At 37.2% G+C, this 19726-nt stretch overlaps 1 protein-coding gene and 1 non-coding gene across 4 annotated transcripts in view; both read left to right on the top strand.

The window, feature by feature from the left end:
* Positions 1–580: 580 nt before the first annotated feature.
* The window catches only part of IARS1 (isoleucyl-tRNA synthetase 1), an 81750-nt gene continuing 62604 nt past the window's right edge, over positions 581–19726 (top strand). For 2 of the 3 annotated variants that reach the window (XM_061200606.1, XM_061200604.1), the window contains exons 1-7: positions 594–764; positions 8568–8693; positions 9245–9401; positions 9985–10104; positions 11214–11296; positions 14702–14819; positions 19017–19164. In XM_061200606.1, the coding sequence (XP_061056589.1) occupies positions 8575–8693; positions 9245–9401; positions 9985–10104; positions 11214–11296; positions 14702–14819; positions 19017–19164 (745 nt within the window). In that variant the 5' untranslated portion in view covers positions 594–764; positions 8568–8574. Of the gene's footprint in view, positions 765–8567; positions 8694–9244; positions 9402–9984; positions 10105–11213; positions 11297–14701; positions 14820–19016; positions 19165–19726 lie in introns of all 3 variants that reach the window. The other variant, XM_061200605.1, reaches the window with a different exon arrangement.
* Positions 3653–3785, top strand: LOC133098465 (small nucleolar RNA SNORA84). Its single transcript, XR_009702167.1, has one exon. It is a non-coding gene; the product is annotated as a small nucleolar RNA SNORA84 (small nucleolar RNA).

Below are 19726 nucleotides of genomic sequence, written 5' to 3'. Positions count from 1 at the left end.
GCATATTTTTGTGACCCACCTCCAGAGACTCAGCAGGCCTAGTCCATGCCCCAGGACTCTGCATTTTTGCAGACTCCAAGGTGGTTTGGTGTAGGTCTCCACTACACCAGAAAACATAGTCCTAGTGCCTAGGGCTGCTTTCCTTAACGGTCATCTAGTAAAGCAGCCTTGAGACTGCGCACTCACGGCCCCGCAGCATAATTACTGAGGCTACTATCGTTGGATTTAGTTAACCCCTGGTGAAATGCACTTACGTCTTCTGTACAGTGAACACCGACAAAGGCTGTATAACAACGCCCAGGACGCACAACAGCCTCCTCTCTGTGCCCCTCCCAGTCAGTCCCCACCCCGGAGGCCACAAAACAGTCGTGTCCACCACCGTCGCCCTAGCTGCGTGAAGGACGCAGCGCGTCGCCGCCACGCCACGGAGTCGCACAGCCTGCCAGGTCACAGAGCAACGCTTGGTCGGGTGGTCGTGACTTGAAACCCACGCGGCCAATCGGCGTCCGGCTTGTTGACGGGTGTCAAACGACGGGCGCTGATTGGCCGGTGCAAACCAGGCCACTTCCTCTTAGCTTCACGCTTTCGGGGAGTTGCATCACCTCTAGACTCTTGACCAAGGCGTAGACGCGGCTCATTCCGAGGTACTCAGGCTCGGAGGCCCCTCAGGTACGCCTGGTACTGCTCGCGGAGGCCCCTCAGGTACTCCCCATCCTGCCCGCGGGGCCCCTCAGGTCAACCTGTCCTGCACACGGGCCCCTCAGGTACGCTCCTTACTGCCCACTGGGATCCACGGTCCCCTCCGGTACACAAGATTTTTTTTTTTTTTAATGTTTATTTTGGGCTATGGGTTAGTTACGTGCATATCCGTTTCCAAGGAAAACATTGGGAGGAGGTCTAAGTGGGGCGAAAGAACTCAGAACCAGGTACCAATCCTGGCTTGTCTCTCGGGCCGAGGATTACAACCCTTGGAAGTTTCTCAGCTTCAGCCTGGTATCCTGGTAACACTTGAACTGTTGGGTGGTTCTGTGAATTTGGTGTGATCGAGCTTACTGGAGTTCAGAAGATGGACGAAATTACTTGGAAGTCTAGGTATTCATAAGAACAAAGTCTTAGGCTCCCACGAATGGGCATTTATTGCTGGGTGCCTGGGATTAGAGGGGAATCCCCCGTCCTCGGCTCTTACACAGTCTAATAATACAGTATTCCAAGTGCACAGAGGAGGAAGACAGTTCCTAAGTGGGATTTGGAGGTGGGAGAAGGAGACGGCTTCTCAGGAACTGCAGTAGGTTTGGAGCCTTGAAGATGAGAAGGAACTTGGGGATATGGTGCAGGGGACTGTAGTATAATGTATAGCAGGATTTTAAAGTGTGTGTGATTCAGGAGATGGGGAGTTGTTGTAGTCACTGCAGCTTCGTGTGAGGAACAAGTGGAAGATGATGCTTGGCTTCCAGGCTTATGAATTTGTGGTTTCCTTCTTGAGTGAAGTGGTGTTTGAAATGAATCCAGAAGAGAAGATAAGTTTTTTATTAGGTTTGACAGTATTACTTTTAGCATTCATTCAGGTGTTGCAGAGAGGTCAGGAAGTATGAAACTAGAGGCAAAGCAATTGTTTTAGGGATTTCTAAGTAATACGATGAACTTTTACAAAGTAAATGTCAGTAAAATGGTGGACAGTATATCTTCTTCATAAGTGATTAGAGAGTGAATTATAGGGAAGAGAAGGCAGCTAAATGCAGATTGCACTCTTAAATGTTTTTGGAAAGATGATACAGTGACTGGGCAAAGGCAATAGAGTAGAATTTGTGGACAAAGGAGTAATGATAATAATTTCCATAGATGACAGACATGTGATTGCTCTGATAGCCATTATTTCACTTAACGTTAAATTAGCATTGTATTTACAAACTTTATTTTACAGGTGGCAGAATTGAGGTTTAAAGGTTGAGTAACTTTTCCTGTAAGTCACATACTAAGTTGTGGCACCAAAACTGTCAAATACCAAAGCCAACCCTCTTAACCATTATCCTTGCCAAGAGGAGCCCCCGGAGTGGGATATTGGAAAGACAGGTGGGGGAAATATCACTGATGGAAACTAAGGATGCTGACAAAGGGATTTGTTCAAACTTTTTGAGCACTACCATGTGTAAGCACATGGTAGGATAGTAAGAGGTTAGATAGTAAAATGCTTTTGCCAGCAATAAGTTTACAGTTGAATTGGAGAGACATGGGCATGCAATACAAATAAACCATAATGTGTGGGAGAGGAGCAGATTCCAGGGAGGGGGATATTAGTTTTGTAAAAAGGGGATTGGTAAATCCCCATAGAGCAGAGTACATTTAAGCTAAGTAGTTCTAGAGTATTTGGAGAAAGGGCCTGAACGCAAAGCAGTATGTCAGCAAAGCAGTTTTGTTTCTCAGCAGTGTCAAGAATGTGATGTAGTTGGAGCTTGAGTTTTGTAAGAGTAAAGGCTAGGAGTAGTAATTGTGGGTAAGATCATGCTACCCCACTGAAAAGTCTGTACAGAAACCATTGGGAGTGAGGAACCATTGCATTTTTCTTTTTTTAATACAGAAGTGATACTTTCAGAACTTTTCTATTAGGAAGGTGGTGTGTAGGATGTATAGTATTTATTTTTCCCTTTATTTTTAAACTTTTTATGATAAAGTTAATACATACTCAAAAGTAATCAAAACAGAGTAATATGAAGTAAATAAAAATCTGTTCTTTCACGCCTTCCTCATCTAATCCTATTCTCTGGTGGTAGCCATTGTTAAGTTTGGTGGGTAGCCTTCTAAATTAAATACAGAATTACTTAAACATAGACTTAGTGTATTTTTAATCTCTTGAAAATATTATAATACACATAGTATAAATTGCTATAACTGTGACTTGCTGTTTTCTTTCTCAGTATGTATAAGGAATATATATATTTGATATATTATGATTTATTATTTTTAATGCCTGCATGGTATTGATGTACCATAATTTATTTTAGTCTAATCTATTCGTGGATATTTAAGTTGTTTTCAGATATTTGTCTATAGAAACGCTTCAGTTGATATCTTTGTACATATTTTATACATTTGTGTAAGTAAATCTCTGGGTTATATGTTAATAGGATATAAGTAGTCTGTGAAAAGGCTGGAGATGGACCCACCTCTTGGGTTAAATTTGACTTAATGTAACAAGTTATGAAGACCTGAGAATGAGGAAGAGGGAATAGAGAAATAGACTTAGAAGTCAGACCCACATGACTTGGTGATCAACTGGATGTGGGGGTCTTCTGGTAGTATTAAGGGTGACTCAGAAATTTCAGGTAATGGGAAGGAATAGTGGAACTACTAGTACAGTGGAATTAAAAATGGGAGCAAGTGTGGCAAGGAAGATCATGAGATTTATTTTAAACAAAAATGTTTTTGGTATGCTTTTCCAAGATCTGTGGAGGTAAATACAAGTAAAGGTGAAGGAGGGTGTCTAGAAATTTCTGAACAGGAAGTTGAGGCTAAAGAGGTCTGAAGGAGTCATGGAATAAGGAAGATAGAGGAGGCCTTGGATTATAGTTAAAGGGAAGAAGAGGAGGTTGCTTCCCTGAGCATGACCTGGTAGGGTTAATCTCCCTCTTCTTTCTGCTCCCCCTTTCCCCCAAGAGCCCTGTGGTTACTGGATGCTGTTGTGCAGGTACAGCTCTCCAGTGGATGTGAGGGGCCAGAGCAATCCTGTGATTTATGCATGGGGGCCGTTTCTCCTCAGCAGCCGCCATAGCCCGGTCACTGATACATGGCTCTTCCTGGAATAGTCTATACCATTGCATGGGTCTTTGTGTTTGGCCTAATAATGCAGTGGTTCTTAATCTTTGGGGGGAGTAGAAGCTCTCTAGAAAATTTTATAAAAGTTAAAAGCCATCTTCACAGAAAGCTTAAATCTCATTTTCTCAAAAAAAAAAAGTTCAGATAGATATTCCAGAATAATGGTCAGAACAGTTTAAGAGAATGACTTAAATTTTGATGTGCATGCTTGTCCCCTAGGATCTTGTTAAAAAGCAGGTTCAGACTCCTCAGTCCGAGGTGGGGCTGGTGAGTCTGCTCTAATCAACTTCCATAGATGCTGGCAATCATAGGACCAGCCTTGACAAGCATTAGGGGGTGACAGAAATAAATATGTTGATATCTAAAGATCTGTTAGTCTTCAAATGTAACCCCTTAAGTTTCAATTGGCCTCTAGTAAGGTTGTCACTGAACCAGTAGGACTCTACTAAATCAGTAAATGCACAGACTAACACCTCTCTCCATCCTTCAAAGGCTGGAAATTATAACAAGAACTGAAGATCCAAAATGCCTTTCAGCTTCTGTTTAATAACATTTAATGGCACACTCTAATCAGAAATGGATAGTTGAGTTAAATGGCCCACCTGTTCTTTCCTTATTTTTTTCCTATATAAAACTCAAAGGTACTGTCACATCTCAAAAATAAATGACAGGGGGACAAAAGGAAAGACACCGCTTGTAACAAACTTAAAAAAATGTTTTTTCTGATGTTAAAAATGTTTATTAAACAGATCACTCATTTCCATGTGTGACTCAGACCTCAGTGGCATAAATCTCATTTTTTATAGATTTTTCTCTTATGTGCAAAATCAATATCCTTTTAACTTTTTATCCCTTGTCTTGGCTGCTAGGAAGCTCACAGTCATATTTTGAATCAGTGTTGCTAATTGATAAAAGCATAGGAGCTGCATGATTTAAATTTTCCCTGATCTTGAATTTCCATATAATTTTTAGATTCCCTAATTTTATTATTAATCAATGTGTGTATTTGCCATTTCATGGTTAATCTTTTGGTTAGTCTCTTCACATTCTCTGTCAAATAAAATAGAATAGAAATGAGTTAACATAGTAAGGACTGTATTTGTCTTTGAAACTCCATAATTTCCAGCATAAATTTATTTTTTATTTGTTTTTTATAAAAAAAATTTTTTTTGATGGCATGGGTCAATTACTGTACTTAGGATTTGATGTTGTCAGAATTGGTTGAGGTATGTAAGTCTCTTTGCTCCTAGAGTCAGTTATCCCAGACTGTTACAGTTCTTGTGTTGTTAAGGTTTTCCACCTTCTCTGTTGTTTTCTCATTATTAGCAATTCTGTCCCCTTCTAATCTGATGTTGGCTTGGAAATCTGGTCACCAACCTTATTAGAATTATAAAGTGAGAATAAATAGGCTTTGAGGAGGAATGGGCTCGAGGATGCTCACTAGATAGTTAAGCCCCGACTGATCAAGTGTTTCTGAAAGAGGTTATTAACAAACTTCTGAAAAAAGATACTTTAAGACTTATCTCACCAGGCACTAAATCAGAGAGATATAGAGTTTGTCTTTTACAAAAATCATGAGTAAGCAACAAAAGTGATAAAATGTAAAATTAGAATGAGCTAGGAATTATTTGAATGTGATTCTCATCTTTTTAGCTTCACAGTTTTTTTAGGTTTTGCCTGTTTTCCTCAGAAAGATTAGGTTGATTCAGCAGAAGTACTTTCTGTCCTGTGAATGTAGGTAAGAATTTTTACCTACTTTGAGATTTATTTTTTCAGATTATTAATGAATTTTTAGTATCATTAGATAGAATTGCCAAGATTTTCCTTTTTTTTTTTTTTAAAAACATCTTTATTGAAGTATAATTGCTTTACAATGGTGTGTTAGTTTCTGCTTTATAACAAAGTGAATCAGTTATACATATACATATGTTCCCATATCTCTTCCCTCTTGCATCTCCCTCCCTCCCACCCTCCCCATCCCACCCCTCTAGGTGGTCACAAAGCACCGAGCTGATCTCCCTGTGCTATGTGGCTGCTTCCCACTAGCTATCTATTGTACATCTGGTAGTGTATATATGTCTATGACACTCTCTCACCCTGTCACATCTCACCCTTCCCCCTCCCCATATCCTCAAGTCCATTCTCTAGTAGTTCTGTGTCTTTATTCCTGTCTTGCCACTAGGTTCTTCATGGCCTTTTTTTTTTTCCCTTAGATTCCATATATATGTGTTAGCATACTGTATTTGTTTTTCTCTTTCTGACTTATTTCACTCTGTATGACAGACTCTAACTCCATCCACCTCATTACAAATACCTCCATTTCATTTCTTTTTATGGCTGAGTAATATTCCATTGTATATATGTGCCACATCTTCTTTATCCATTCATCCGATGATGGACACTTAGGTTGCTTCCAGGTCCTGGCTATTGTAAATAGAGCTGCAATGAACATTTTGGTACATGACTCTTTTTGAACTACGGTTTTCTCAGGGTATATGCCCAGTAGTGGGATTGCTGGGTCGTATGGTAGTTCTATTTGTAGTTTTTTAAGGAACCTCCATACTGTTCTCCATAGTGGCTGTATCAATTTACATTCCCACCAACAGTGCAAGAGTGTTCCCTTTTCTCCACACCCTCTCCAGCATTTATTGTTTCTAGATTTTTTGATGATGGCCAATCTGACCGGTGTGAGATGATATCTCATTGTAGTTTTGATTTGCATTTCTCTAATGATTAATGATGTTGAGCATTCTTTCATGTGTCTGTTGGCCATCTGTATATCTTCTTTGGAGAAATGTCTATTTAGGTCTTCTGCCCATTTTTGGATTGGGTTGTTTGTTTTTTTGTTATTGAGCTGCATGAGCTGCTTGTAAATCTTGGAGATTAATCCTTTGTCAGTTGCTTCATTTGCAAATATTTTCTCCCATTCTGAGGGTTGTCTTTTGGTCTTGTTTTTGGTTTCCTTTGCTGTGCAAAAGCTTTTAAGTTTCATTAGGTCCCATTTGTTTATTTGTGTTTTTATTTCCATTTCTCTAGGAGCTGGGTCAAAAAGAATCTTGCTGTGATTTATGTCATAGAGTGTTCTGCCTATGTTTTCCTCTAAGAGTTTGATAGTGTCTGGCCTTACACTTAGGTCTTTAATCCATTTTGTGCCAAGATTTTCTTTTCTTTTTTTTTTAAGCGTGTTGTCTGCAATTACTAAATGTTATACTGTAGTTGTAGAATAAGTGAAGAGTGTGAATTGGACACAAATTCTGAAATAAATTTAAAAGTACCATATATTTCTACTTCATACCATATACAGAAATAACTCAAGATGGATCAGTGGCCTAAATATAAGAGCTAAAACTTCACAACCTTGTTATCTGTAGTGGTTTCTTAGATATGACACCAAAAGTTGAAGTAGCGAAACCAGTAAATAAACAGGACTTCACCAAAATTAAAAGTGTTTGTGCTTCAAAGAATATACCATGAAGAAAATAAGAAACAAGCCACGGAATGGGAAAAAATTTTTGCAAATCCTGTAACTGATAAGGGGATTTTATCTAGAATATAAAGAACTCTTACAACTCAACAGTAAAAAGACAACCCAATTAAACAATGGGCAAAGGATGAATAGACATTTCTCCAAAGAAGGTATGAAATGGCCAATAAGCTCAACATCACTAATCATTAGGGAAATGGAAATCAAAACTGCAATGAGATACCACGTTATACCCACTAGGATTTCCTATAATCCAAAGATGGACGATAAGGAGTGAGGATGTAGAAAAACTGGAATCTCATTCTCTGCGGGGAGAATGTAAAATGACACAGGAGCTTTGGAAAACATTTTGGCAGTTTCTCAAAAAGTTAAACACAGTTACCATATTACCCAGCAGTTGTACTCCTAGGTATTTACTTAAGAGAGCTGGAAACACATGTCCACATAAAAACTTATACATGAATATTCATAGCAGCTCTGTCCAAAAGTGGAAACAATGCTAATGTCCATGAACTGATGAATGGATAAACAAAAAGTGGCATATCCATATGATGAAATATTATTCAGCTATAAAAAGCAATGAAGTATGAGTACATATCACAACATGGGTGAACCTCGAAAACATAATTCTAAGTAAAAGAAGCCAGACGCAATAGGCTGTATGTACATAATTTCATTTATGTGAAATGTCCGGAATAGGAAAATCTAGAGAGGCAGAAAGCAGATTAATGGTCTCCAGGAGGCTGGGGAAGAGGAGAATAGAGAGTGACTGCTAATGTGTACAAGTTCTTGGAGGGCAGAAGAGGGAGTAGTAAAGAAAATGTTCTGGAATTAGTGAGTGGTGGTGGTTGCCCAACCTTGTGAATATACTTTAAAAAAAAAAAAAGGTAAAAATGAATTGTACACTTTATTTTTTTTTAATATTTATTTATTTATTTGGCTGCACCAGGTCTTAGTTGCAGCATGCAGGACCTTCGTTGCGGCACGTGGGATCTTTTTTTAGTTGTGGCATGTGGGATCTAGTTCCCTGACCAGGGATCGAACCCAGGCCCCCTTCATTGGGAGTGCGGTCTTAGCCACTGGACCACCAGGGAAGTCCCATATTATATACTTTAAAAGGGTGAACTTTATGGTATGTGAACTTTACCTTAAAAAAAGGGGAATTTTTTTTAAGTACCAGGTAGTATCATGGCTAGTGATAGGTACATTTATTTTAATGTATGTTATTCCTAGATTTCTCTTTTGAGAATAATAAATTTGATTTCTCTTGCAGTAACAAAATGGTTCAACAAGTTCCAGAAAACATCAATTTTCCTGCTGAAGAAGAGAAAATCTTGCAGTTTTGGTCTGACTTTAATTGTTTTCAGGAATGCTTAAAGCAATCAAAACATAGGCCAAAGTATGTGAATTTCTTTGGTAAAGGTAGAGTCTTTAAGAATAAGAGGTCTTCCGAATAGAGTTTATATATCATTCTCTTCCTTTCCACTTTTCTCATTATCACTACCCTCATTTAAGCATTTAGACTAGTAGTGTAATAGCCTCCTATTGGGGTACTTCCTGCCTCTAGTCTTCATTCACCTAAAGACCAGTCCTTTCTTTAATTACTGTTTTCATCATGTGTCTCCTGTGCTCAAAAACTTTATCATAGGTGTTTGTTGCTCTATTTTATAGATAACTCAGGATCAGGATGAATAATTTCCCTTATATCATGGAACTAATTAATGAAGGATGGGTGGTCCAATACAGGTCTCTCCAACTCTGTCATAATTAGCTTTTTTAAAGGCAGGGCCTCCAGTAGATATCTAATCAGTTCTGTCTGAGTTTCCTAGCCTCGCAGCTTTTCTTCTCCCCAAAGGCTCTACAGTTACAGGAGCTATCTATAGAAAAATGCTGTCCTAAATTTTTGCTGTCTGTTTTAAAGTAACTTAACGTATTTTTATTACCTCTTAGATTTACCTTCTATGATGGGCCTCCTTTTGCAACTGGACTGCCTCACTATGGACATATACTTGCAGGGACAATTAAAGATATAGTCACAAGATACGCTCACCAGAGTGGGCTTCACGTTGACAGAAGATTTGGATGGGATTGTCATGGTTTACCTGTGGTATGTTTGAGTCACCAGCCTTATAATGTTTTGATTTTTTAATAAGCATTAGATTTCATTATATAATACGTTAAAGTATGAATTTTTGCTATAATCAGACTTTCTTCATTTTTTTAAATTTTTATTATTATCGTTTTTTAATTTAATTTAATTAATTTATTTATTTATTTATGGCTGTGTTGGGTCTTCGTTTTTGTGCAAGGGCTCGCTCTAGTTGTGGCAAGCGGGGGCCACTCTTCATCGCGGTGCGCGGGCCTCTCACCATCGCGGCCTCTCCTGTCGTGGAGCACAGGCTCCAGACACGCAGGCTCAGTAATTGTGGCTCACGGGCCCAGCTGCTCCGCGGCATGTGGGATCTTCCCAGACCAGGGCTCGAACCCGTGTCCCCTGCATTGGCAGGCAGATTCTCAACCATTGCGCCACCAGGGAAGCCCTCTTCATTTTTATAATACTATTTATAGTTTGTTTTCTCTGTAGATTTTCTGAGAACTAATTTTTTTTAATCTGTTTTATTTTCTAGTTTTGTCGAATTGCATTTGTTTCATAGGGCAGGGATGTTAACAATCTTATTGCAAATTTTCAGGAATATGAAATTGATAAGACACTGGGAATCAGAGGACCAGAGGATGTAGCCAAATTGGGGATTGCAGAATATAACAGTCAGTGCCGAGCAATTGTGATGCGATATTCTACTGAGTGGAAGGTATTTTTGGTTATTTTAAGTAGAATGAAAAAAAACTCTAGCTTTTAAATGGGGGTTGAAATGTTTTATGGTTCCTTGTGCTTTTTATGAGATGTGCCCAAAAGTGTAACAAAAGAGGGGTTGATAATCCTCTTTAAAGGAGTGTTTAGCTTCCATCTTCAACTCCATTACTTAAACTGTTAGCTTAAACTGAACCCTTTCTTTTCGGATTTCTATGTGCTTGATTGGTCTTCCATGTTTAATCTCCTACCTACCCACAGTATATGACAGGAATCATGCTGTCCTAGCAAATAGATTAACTTGAATCTTGGCAATAAAAAAATTCAGATGTTAAAAACAATTCACATTTGTACCCATTGTTTTATATTGACTCCCATCTTGCCCACTGCTTCTCTTAGTAATAGAGCTCCCACAACTGGTACATTTTAGTAACTGTCTGGTGCCAGCAGAGCTCTTGTCCTCTCTTATTCTGATGTGCTTAGGAACAAAGGTCCTCAACTCCCCCTTTCCTCTGTGGCTCTCAGATCAATATATATGTACAACTTAAAAACATGTCTGGCTTTTATTTTTTTCCATCTTTACTCTCTTACCACTTTGACTGTCAAATTTGCTATTCTTCAGAAGTAACATCATCCCCTTCTCAGTGTATCATATCAGAAGGCCTATGATGCTGATAAGTCTCATTGGTGTTGTTCACTTTGTTCACTAAGGTGATTCTGTCAGGTTTCTCCATTGTAAAGTTGCAGTTTTTCCTTTGTAATTAGTAAGTACCCTGTTCCTTATCATACTATGACTCAGTAATTTTAGCAACCATTGATGATTCATGCCAGCAACCGTTAGACTTGTGGTGTTTGCCAAATGGTAGTTTTGGTAGACTTTTATAAAAGAATGTTAATACTTGTAAATAACATTCCCTGCATGTAGGATGAATGCCAAGAAAACTTGTTCTTAACCTTACAAAATGTGTTGTTTACAGTATACAGTTACTTGAACCATTGATTGTTCTGTTTTTCCAAAATCATCATATGTAGTGATAATAGAAGTAAAACAAACTGCTATACAATAACAAATACCATTGTCTAAAAACTCTAATATTCATATTTTTTAAGTCTACTATTACCAGACTTGGCCGATGGATTGACTTTGACAATGACTACAAAACTCTCTATCCACAATTCATGGAATCTGTCTGGTAAGTTTATTTGAAGTTGAAATATAATGACTATTTTGTTATATTAGGTAGTAGAGATGCTCTAGCATGAATCCGCTTGTTTTCAGATCCACAATTATCTGAAATCTTTGGGGATGTATTTGTTTTGTTTCTGTTTTTAAAGACTTAATTTTGCTGTGAACCTAAAAATGCTCTAAAAAAATAAAAGAGGAAGCTATACAGATTTCCCATACACACTGTGCCTCCACAGATACATAGCCTCCTCCATTATCAACATCCCCCACCAGAGTGATACATTTGTTACAATTCATGAACCTACCTTGACAGATCATAATCACCCAAAGTCCAGAGTTTACATAAGGGTTCACTCTTGTTATGCATTCTGTGGATTTGGACAAATGTGTGATGACATATATCCATAATTCTAGAATTATGCATTGCCCTAAAATTCCACTGTACTCCACCTATTCGTCCCTTCCACCCCTAGGTTTATTTTTGAATTCAGTAAATTTTGGATTCTAGAAAGGTATTAGGTTATCCATATGTTCTGTAGTATATAATGGCCCTAGCAGATTGAGCAGCAACCTGTAATCAATTTCATTAGTGTTTCTATATCAGAACATATAACTATTCACACTAAGTAAAATAAATGAAGAATATAAATGGCCTGATGTGAGTTAAAGGTTTTTTTGTCAAATTAACTAGTACCAAATTTTAGGAAAATTAGGTTTCAGAAATGGGTTTGTTTGTTTGAAGGAATTAAGTCTAAGAGGTGTGTACTTGAATTTTTTACTAAGAGAAGTTGTATATGCAGTCACTGTTTCATGAGTTTCGAAATGAACTTTGCTTCCTTTTACTATTATAAGACAACTGTTGCAATGCCAGTCTTTTTTTTTTAATCTATTTTATTTATTTTTGGCTGCATTGGGTCTTTGTTGCTGCATGTGGGCTTTGTCTAGTTGCAGTGACTGGGGGCTGCTCTTCGTTGCGGTGTGCAGGCTTCTCATTGCTGTGGCGTCTCTTGTTGCAGAGCACAGGCTCTAGGCATGCGGGCTCAGTAGTTGTGGCACACGGACTTAGTTGCTCCGCGGCATGTGGGATCTTCCCGGACCAGGGCTCGAACCCATGTCCCCTGCATTGGCAGGCAGATTCTTAACCACTGCACTACCAGGGAAGCCCAATGCCAGTCTTGATAGGTGATTTAACCTGAGCCTCCTACAATAGTCTGAGAATCATTATGTATCATTAATGGGCAAATAGTTATTATGGTTGCAAAATGACCTATGTACATAACTCAGGCCTTGAGGGAGTCCTACTTTTGTTAAATTATGCAAGATTACAGGTGAGTTGCAAAGCTCTTTTGTAGGATACATATTTTTGTGCTGCACTGTAGGTGCTTGTGCCTCTTACTGTCGTCCTATCTACCTGATTACATTTCTGTTAGTCAAGATCTGTTGCACATGCTTGGCACATGCCTTTGCCTTTGAGGAGCTATATACCGTGGGACAGTTCTCAGACCCTCTGACTCTGATGTGCCCCTGTGGGTGCATCTCCAGACCCATGTACCCAAGGGTGAGAGCTGATTAAACTCTCTGACGTGGCAGAAACTTTGGACAGGGGGGCTTCCCATTTCACTGAGTAGTTGGAGTTCTCATGATTAGGGCATTCTAAAAAGCAGGGTTTCTCTTAAACTTCTGAAAAAGAAGGTACTCTTTATGCTCTAGATCAGGACAGTTTAGCACTTAAATGTGGTTAGTATGACCAAGAAACTGAATTTCTAATTTTAATAAATTTAAATGAGCACATGTGGCTAGTGCTACCATGTTGGACAATATAGCTCTACATCAGACTTCTTAATTTACATAAAACATACTTGAATCGGGGGAAAACCGTTTTCAAAGCCTCTTGCTATTAGAATGTTAGTTATTCCTGAGGAACATGTTGGCATATAAATAAGGCATATAGACCTAGGGTGAATATTAAAAAAATAGTAGGAGATACATTTAAAATGATAACATTAATTTAATGGTGATAATTTAGATTGAGTTGGTGCTTTTGAGTATATAAAGTACTTCCACATGAATTTTCCCAGGTGATCCAGAAAGTCCTGTGGATTGGGTTAGGACCCTCTTTGAGGTAAAGGCGAGTGGTTGTGACTTGCTTGAGATCACTCAACTAACTATATGGCTCTTAGGCTTGAATCTTGGTCTTATGATACAAATCTGACACTTTTCCTCTGGTCTCCTGTTAATGTCCTTGCATCAGAGTATATAATTTAAGATTGAGTTTAAACTTGGGAAATTTGTTACAAGATGTCACCTTTTAGGCTTTGTCCAAAGCCAAAGGAATACCATGAAAATACTTGCAGTTTTACATAAAAATGTATTTTAACAAATGGGAGAGAATTTAGTTCATTTATTGTGCCAAGTACATAGGAATCGAACTGTAAAAATGAGTTAAAGACAAGTAAGGATTCCTACCAAATGAATTCTGGCACCCAATTGGGAAAGATGAGTAGTCACCACAGGAGAACCTGGGATGACTGTTTTCCAGTGTCTTGCTACATTTAGCTTAAAGCAACATGTTTAAGTGTTTGATAAAAGTTTTTGACTGACTGTAGGAGAGAGATCTGATCCTAATCCCAGTGGTTTATACTTTTTAAATTGCCTCTGTAAAACTGTCCATTACAGTGAAATTTAAGCAGTATACTAGAAAACTATTAAGAAAAACAAAAAGTCTGGGCTTCTCTGGTGGTGCAGTGGTTGAGAATCCACCTGCCAATGCAGGGGACACGGGTTCGATCCCTGGTCCGGGAAGATCCCACATGCCGCGGAGCAACTAAGCCCCTGCACCACAACTACTGAGCCTGTGCGCCTAGAGCCCGTGCTCCGCAACAAGAGAAGCCACCGCAATGAGAAGCCTGCACACCGCAACGAAGAGTAGCCCCCGCTTGCTGCAACTAGAGAAAGTCCGCGCGCAGCAACAAAGACCCAACACAGCCAAAAATAAATAAATAAATAAGTAAATTTAAATTAAAAAAAAAAAGTCTGAAATCCCAACCATAGTTAACATATTGGTGAAAATCTACTTTTTTAGCATTTCTAAAAATGTAAATATGTATACTGATACATACAGTTTTACATAATTGGTACCTCATTGTACAGTATGGTGTCAGTTGCTTTTCTCAGTCAACATCAAGTCATGAACACCTTTCCATGTCAACAGATATTTGCACTTTTAATGTCTACATAATATCTCATTATACTGATGTGTTGTAATTTACCAGCTATTCACCAGTTGAGAGACATTGTGTTTCCACTTCTTTGGCTGTGAGAAACTACAAACAGAAACTGGCATAAATGTTTGCATTTGGGAAAATAGAATTATGGTTATGTAATTGTAAAATTCTGTCTCTTTACTTGCCAGGTGGGTCTTCAAACAGCTCTATGATAAAGGCCTTGTTTATAGAGGAGTGAAAGTCATGCCCTTTTCCACTGCATGCAATACTCCACTTTCCAACTTTGAATCTCACCAGAATTACAGGGTATGTGAGATGTCATTGGCGTTAAGTTATGTACTCAGAAGTTAAATGGCTGTGGTGATCATGGTAACTTAGTCCCAGTGTGGAATGTTAGCCTGGGGAGTGATGTGAATGATGTGTCTTAATGTGATAGGTTTTGCTTGTTTTAACCATATTTTGATGCCTCTCTTTGTTTAATAAGTCCAGCTCTGCTCTATTTTCCTCCAGTCACTGTTTCATAAGGGTTATTGCTTAGGGTGTTTTTGTGCCTCATCTGAGGCTTTGTAATATCATTTATTTGTTAAAAGTACTTGGAGGAAAATCTGATTTGCGATTGGTGGTGTGTTATGATCTTCGATGAATGGAATAACTTGCTGTCATTGGTATAAGAGTTTAGACATGTCTGTTGTTTACAAAGTGTACTGCTTTACCTTATCCAGGGAGATAGTAAAGACTGTAAGTCTTCAGGAATAAGAACTGTCTGTTCTCTTGTATGTATATTCAAGGGGTGTTTTATTTCTGAGTTTATCTAACCCTCTTTGTTTTTAAAGGATGTTGATTTGTTTGGAATTCTATCTCATGGCTAAGGTTTGGAAAAGAGAAATGTGCTGTAAATAAACAAACTGTGGTATATTTACCTACATATCATTATTATTAACACTTACATTTCAAAAGCACTTTTCGTCTTACAGAATGCTTTCAACATCCCATTGGATCGTTGCATATCCTTGTGAGGTGGGCATGATGATGCCTGCCTGTTGTCCCCTAAATACCCTTCTATGGCGGTGCTCATGTTATTACGTTTTTTTTAATAAAATATTTTAAGCACATAAAAATGTAGAGAATAATATACTAACTATTGAGTACCAAAGACTGAAGTTTTGTCAAATCTTAAAATATTGCTGTATTTGCTTACTTTTTAAAAACACTTTAACATGGAGAATTTCAAGCATATACAAAAGTAGACAGAATAGTTAATTAACAGAATAATTAACTCCCATGTCCTATCATGTATCCCCTACAATCTCTATGGTCAATCCTGCCCCATCTACACACTCCACTTATTTCTCCCAGACCCTTTTTCAAAAGCAAATTTTAGACATATCATTTTATCAATAAGTAATTCATTATATATCTTTAATAGATAAGAAATATTTCTTTAACATTACCAGAGTACCATTATCACACCTTAAAAAGTCATTATCAATCATTTTTAATATTCTTAATATTAAATATTCTGTAGTTGTTTAACTCCTGGATATCATCAGTGTTCACATTTCTATTTGTCTCATAAACAGCATCCTTTTTTTCCCTCAGGTTATTTCTAGTTGGTTTTTTTTGTTTGTTTTTTCTTGTTTGTTTTGTTTTAATTGAGACATAAGGAAGGTTCATACACGGTAATAGTTGTCTTTTAGGTCTGTTTTAATGTGTAGGTCTCCATTTCTCTTTCTATGTTTTTCTTTTTCTTTTTTTTTCCCCCTTGCAAATTGTCGTTTGGGAAACAGATATTATCTTGTAGTTTCCCACAATCTGAGTTTTGATGATTACATCTCCATAATCTAATTTAACATTTTCTCTGTCCTCTGCATTTTATAGAAATACGTACTTCATTTTTATGTTTGTTTTGTTTATGGTTTTTTTGGTGGGGTGGGTTAAATTTTACCTATATTTCAATGCACTAATCTTAAGTATACCATTTAATGGCTTTCACGAGGAGAATTCCCTGGTGGTCCAGTGGCGAGTCTTCTGTGCTTTCACTGCCGAGGGCGCAGGTTCAATCCCTGGTTGGGGAAGGAACTAAAGATCCCGCAAGCCTCGCAGCATGGCCAAAAAATTAAAAAACAAAACACGGGTTTCACTAAATGCATCTGTTGTTGTTGATTTCAAATACATCAAATGTCACAGATAGCAGTTGATTAGTTTTGTCTGGTTCTGTACTTTGAAGAAGTGGAAAGATCCACTATGTATTCTTCTGTTTCTGGCTTTTCTCACTCAGCATTATGTTTGTGATAGTCATCCATGTTATGTGTAGTTTTGGATCTTTTGTTCTAATTTCTGTGTAGGTGAATATACCACAGTTTGTTTATTTATAGCACATTTCTCTTTTCCATTTCTTTCTTCACATCCTGATAGGTAACCACTATGCTGAATTTGGTGTTTCTTTTTCATGCATATTTTTATATTTTTGTTATCTATATAAGTATCCATAAACAGTATTTAGTGTCGTTCGCAAGTTTTTAAATCTCATTCATTGTACTTATTCTGCACCTTGCCTTTTATACTAAACATTATGTTTTAAAGTTTCTTCATATTGATACATGTAGCTTTAAGTTTATTTTTAACTGCTGTATAGTGTTTCATATAACAAATAGATTACAATTTATCTGTTCATTCTTTTGATAGATATTTGAGGTGTTCAGAGGGCACAGCCTTTTTTTTCTTTTTAAATGGTAACAATTGGTGTTGCTCCAAACGTTTTGTAATATAAATCCTTGTGTACTATGCTGGAATTTTCTTTGGTAACTAAATTTTTACATGTTAGAGCCCCATTATAGCTTGTTAGGTCCTAGGGTTTTCAAAGTTTATACTCTTCTATAAGTAAATAAATACATTCTCTTATTGGGAAAGAGCAAGCTGTACGGAACTAAATTGAGTTACAGAAGAAAGTCCTTCCAGCTTTTCCAAAAGGTAAACCAACTTGTGGTATATAAAAATATTTATTTTTTATATTGTCTAAATTTTTAGTGTTTAGAAGTCTGGTTGATGTGATTATTTATGAGGCTTATGCTCATTGTGGAAAATTTAGAAGCCATAGAAGATATAAAGAAGAGGGAAAAAAATTATAATCCCAGTACCCAAAGGAAATCACTATTAATGTTTTATTTAGATTTCCCTTTAGGGGCTTTTTAATTTTTTTATGTTTATTACTATACATACTAAAATTAATAATTTTTATATCTTAGTACCTATTTCCTGGCTTAATAAGACAACACTTTTTTGCTCCTCCATTTACTTGCTCTATTCCATATACTTGCACAAAATGAATATATATGTGAAGCCAACACCCAGATAAAGTTAAAGAAGAACCTTGTCAGTCAACCTGTCAAAAGCTCTCCCTTCTCATGGTCCCTTCAGTTTAGCATGTATCCCCCCACTCCTCTATAGCAACCACTGTCCTCACTTCCAACCTCATTGTTTGCTGATTCTGTACCAAATATAAATGGAATTGTCCAGTTTGTTCTTTTTTTGCGTCTGGCTTCTCTTGCTCAAGATTATGTTTGTGAAAGTCATCCATGCTGTGTGTAGTTGTAGATCATCATTTTAATTACTGTCTAGTATTTGACTTATCCATTCTAATGTCGATGGACATTGGGTAATATCCAATTTTTGGCTCTTATCAGTAGTACTACTGTGAGCATTCTGGAACTTGTCTTTTGGGGAGCATATATACACATTCCCAGGAGTGGGATTATTGAGTCATAAGGTATACTTACATTTAGCCCTAGTACAAGAGTTGGCAAACTTTGTAAAGGGCCAGATAGTAAATATTTTAGACTTTGTTGGCCAGATGATCTGTCAGTCCTGTCAAAACCATTCTTAGGTCTTGGGCTCTATAAAAACAGGTAACGGCCAGATTTGACCCATGGACCATGGTTCATTGCCTCCCACTCTAACCCCAAAGGGATTATACTTCCACTAGACAGTTCTGATTACACTGCATCCTTGCCAGCACTTAGTATTTTCTTTCTTTTTTCACTTTGGCCATACTATGAGTGTGTACTAAGGATTGTGTTTGTTTTTAATTTTTGGCATAATTTCAGACTTCCTGAAAAGTTGAAAAGAATTCTCATATACCCTTCAATTCAAATAAAGAATAACACTGTTTTCCAAAATCGTTATTTTATTGACCTAATTCTTTATGGACTTATTATAAAATAGATCATTGTAATAGTGAAACCTCATTTATGTATCCCACTTGCTACACTATAAATGTTTTATTTGTGACTACTAAGGTAATTATTAAAGCATTTTCTTTATGTAAAAAATGTATTTGGAATTTCTCGCTTTGTATTTTCTTTTTACAAATATGGCAGATTTTTTTTAAAGCTCAGTTTATTCTGAAAATAAAAGTTTATTTTATTCTTTAGGATCGGTTCGTTTTTCTTCCATGTCTACTATTATGGAGTCTGTAAAAGAATACTTTATCTCATTTTATTTCAGGATGTTCAAGATCCTTCAGTATTTGTAACTTTCCCTTTGGAGGAAGATGAAAATATATCTTTGGTTGCCTGGACAACTACTCCCTGGACTCTACCTAGTAACCTTGCCCTGTGTGTTAATCCAGATATGCAGTATGTGAAGATAAAAGGTAAGTGTGAGCCTGGTTACTTATGATCAATATGAATAAAGTAATTTTAATGAATTTTGGGAAAGAATGAAAGCTTACATTTCTTCCCTTTTTTTTTTTTTTTTTACTTTTTTTATTGAGGTATAATTGACATACATTATGTTAATTTTAGGCTTACAACAAAATAAACATTTGTGTACATCATGAAATGAACACCATAGTAAGTCTAGTTAACATTCATTACCATACATATTTACAGAACTTTTTCTTGCGGTGAGACCTTTTAAGATCTACTCTCTCAGTAACTTTCGAATATGTAATACAGTATTATTAACTATAGTTGCCATGCTATAAATTATATCCCCATACCTTATTTTATAATTGGAAGTTTGTACCTTTTAACTCCCTTTACCCATTCCGCCCCCCACACACACATACACACCCCTGCTTCTAACAACCACCAGTCTGTTCTCTGTATCCATGAGGTTTATTTTTGTTGTTTTGATTTCATTCTTATTCCACATATAAGTGAGATAATACATTACGTGTCTTTCTTTGACTTATTTCACTTAGCCTAATGCCC

The sequence above is a fragment of the Eubalaena glacialis genome, chromosome 9 (assembly GCF_028564815.1).
Source record: "Eubalaena glacialis isolate mEubGla1 chromosome 9, mEubGla1.1.hap2.+ XY, whole genome shotgun sequence".
Taxonomy (NCBI): domain Eukaryota; kingdom Metazoa; phylum Chordata; class Mammalia; order Artiodactyla; family Balaenidae; genus Eubalaena; species Eubalaena glacialis.
Note: the sequence above shows the minus strand (reverse complement) of the source record. Positions and strands in the feature narration are given on the sequence as shown.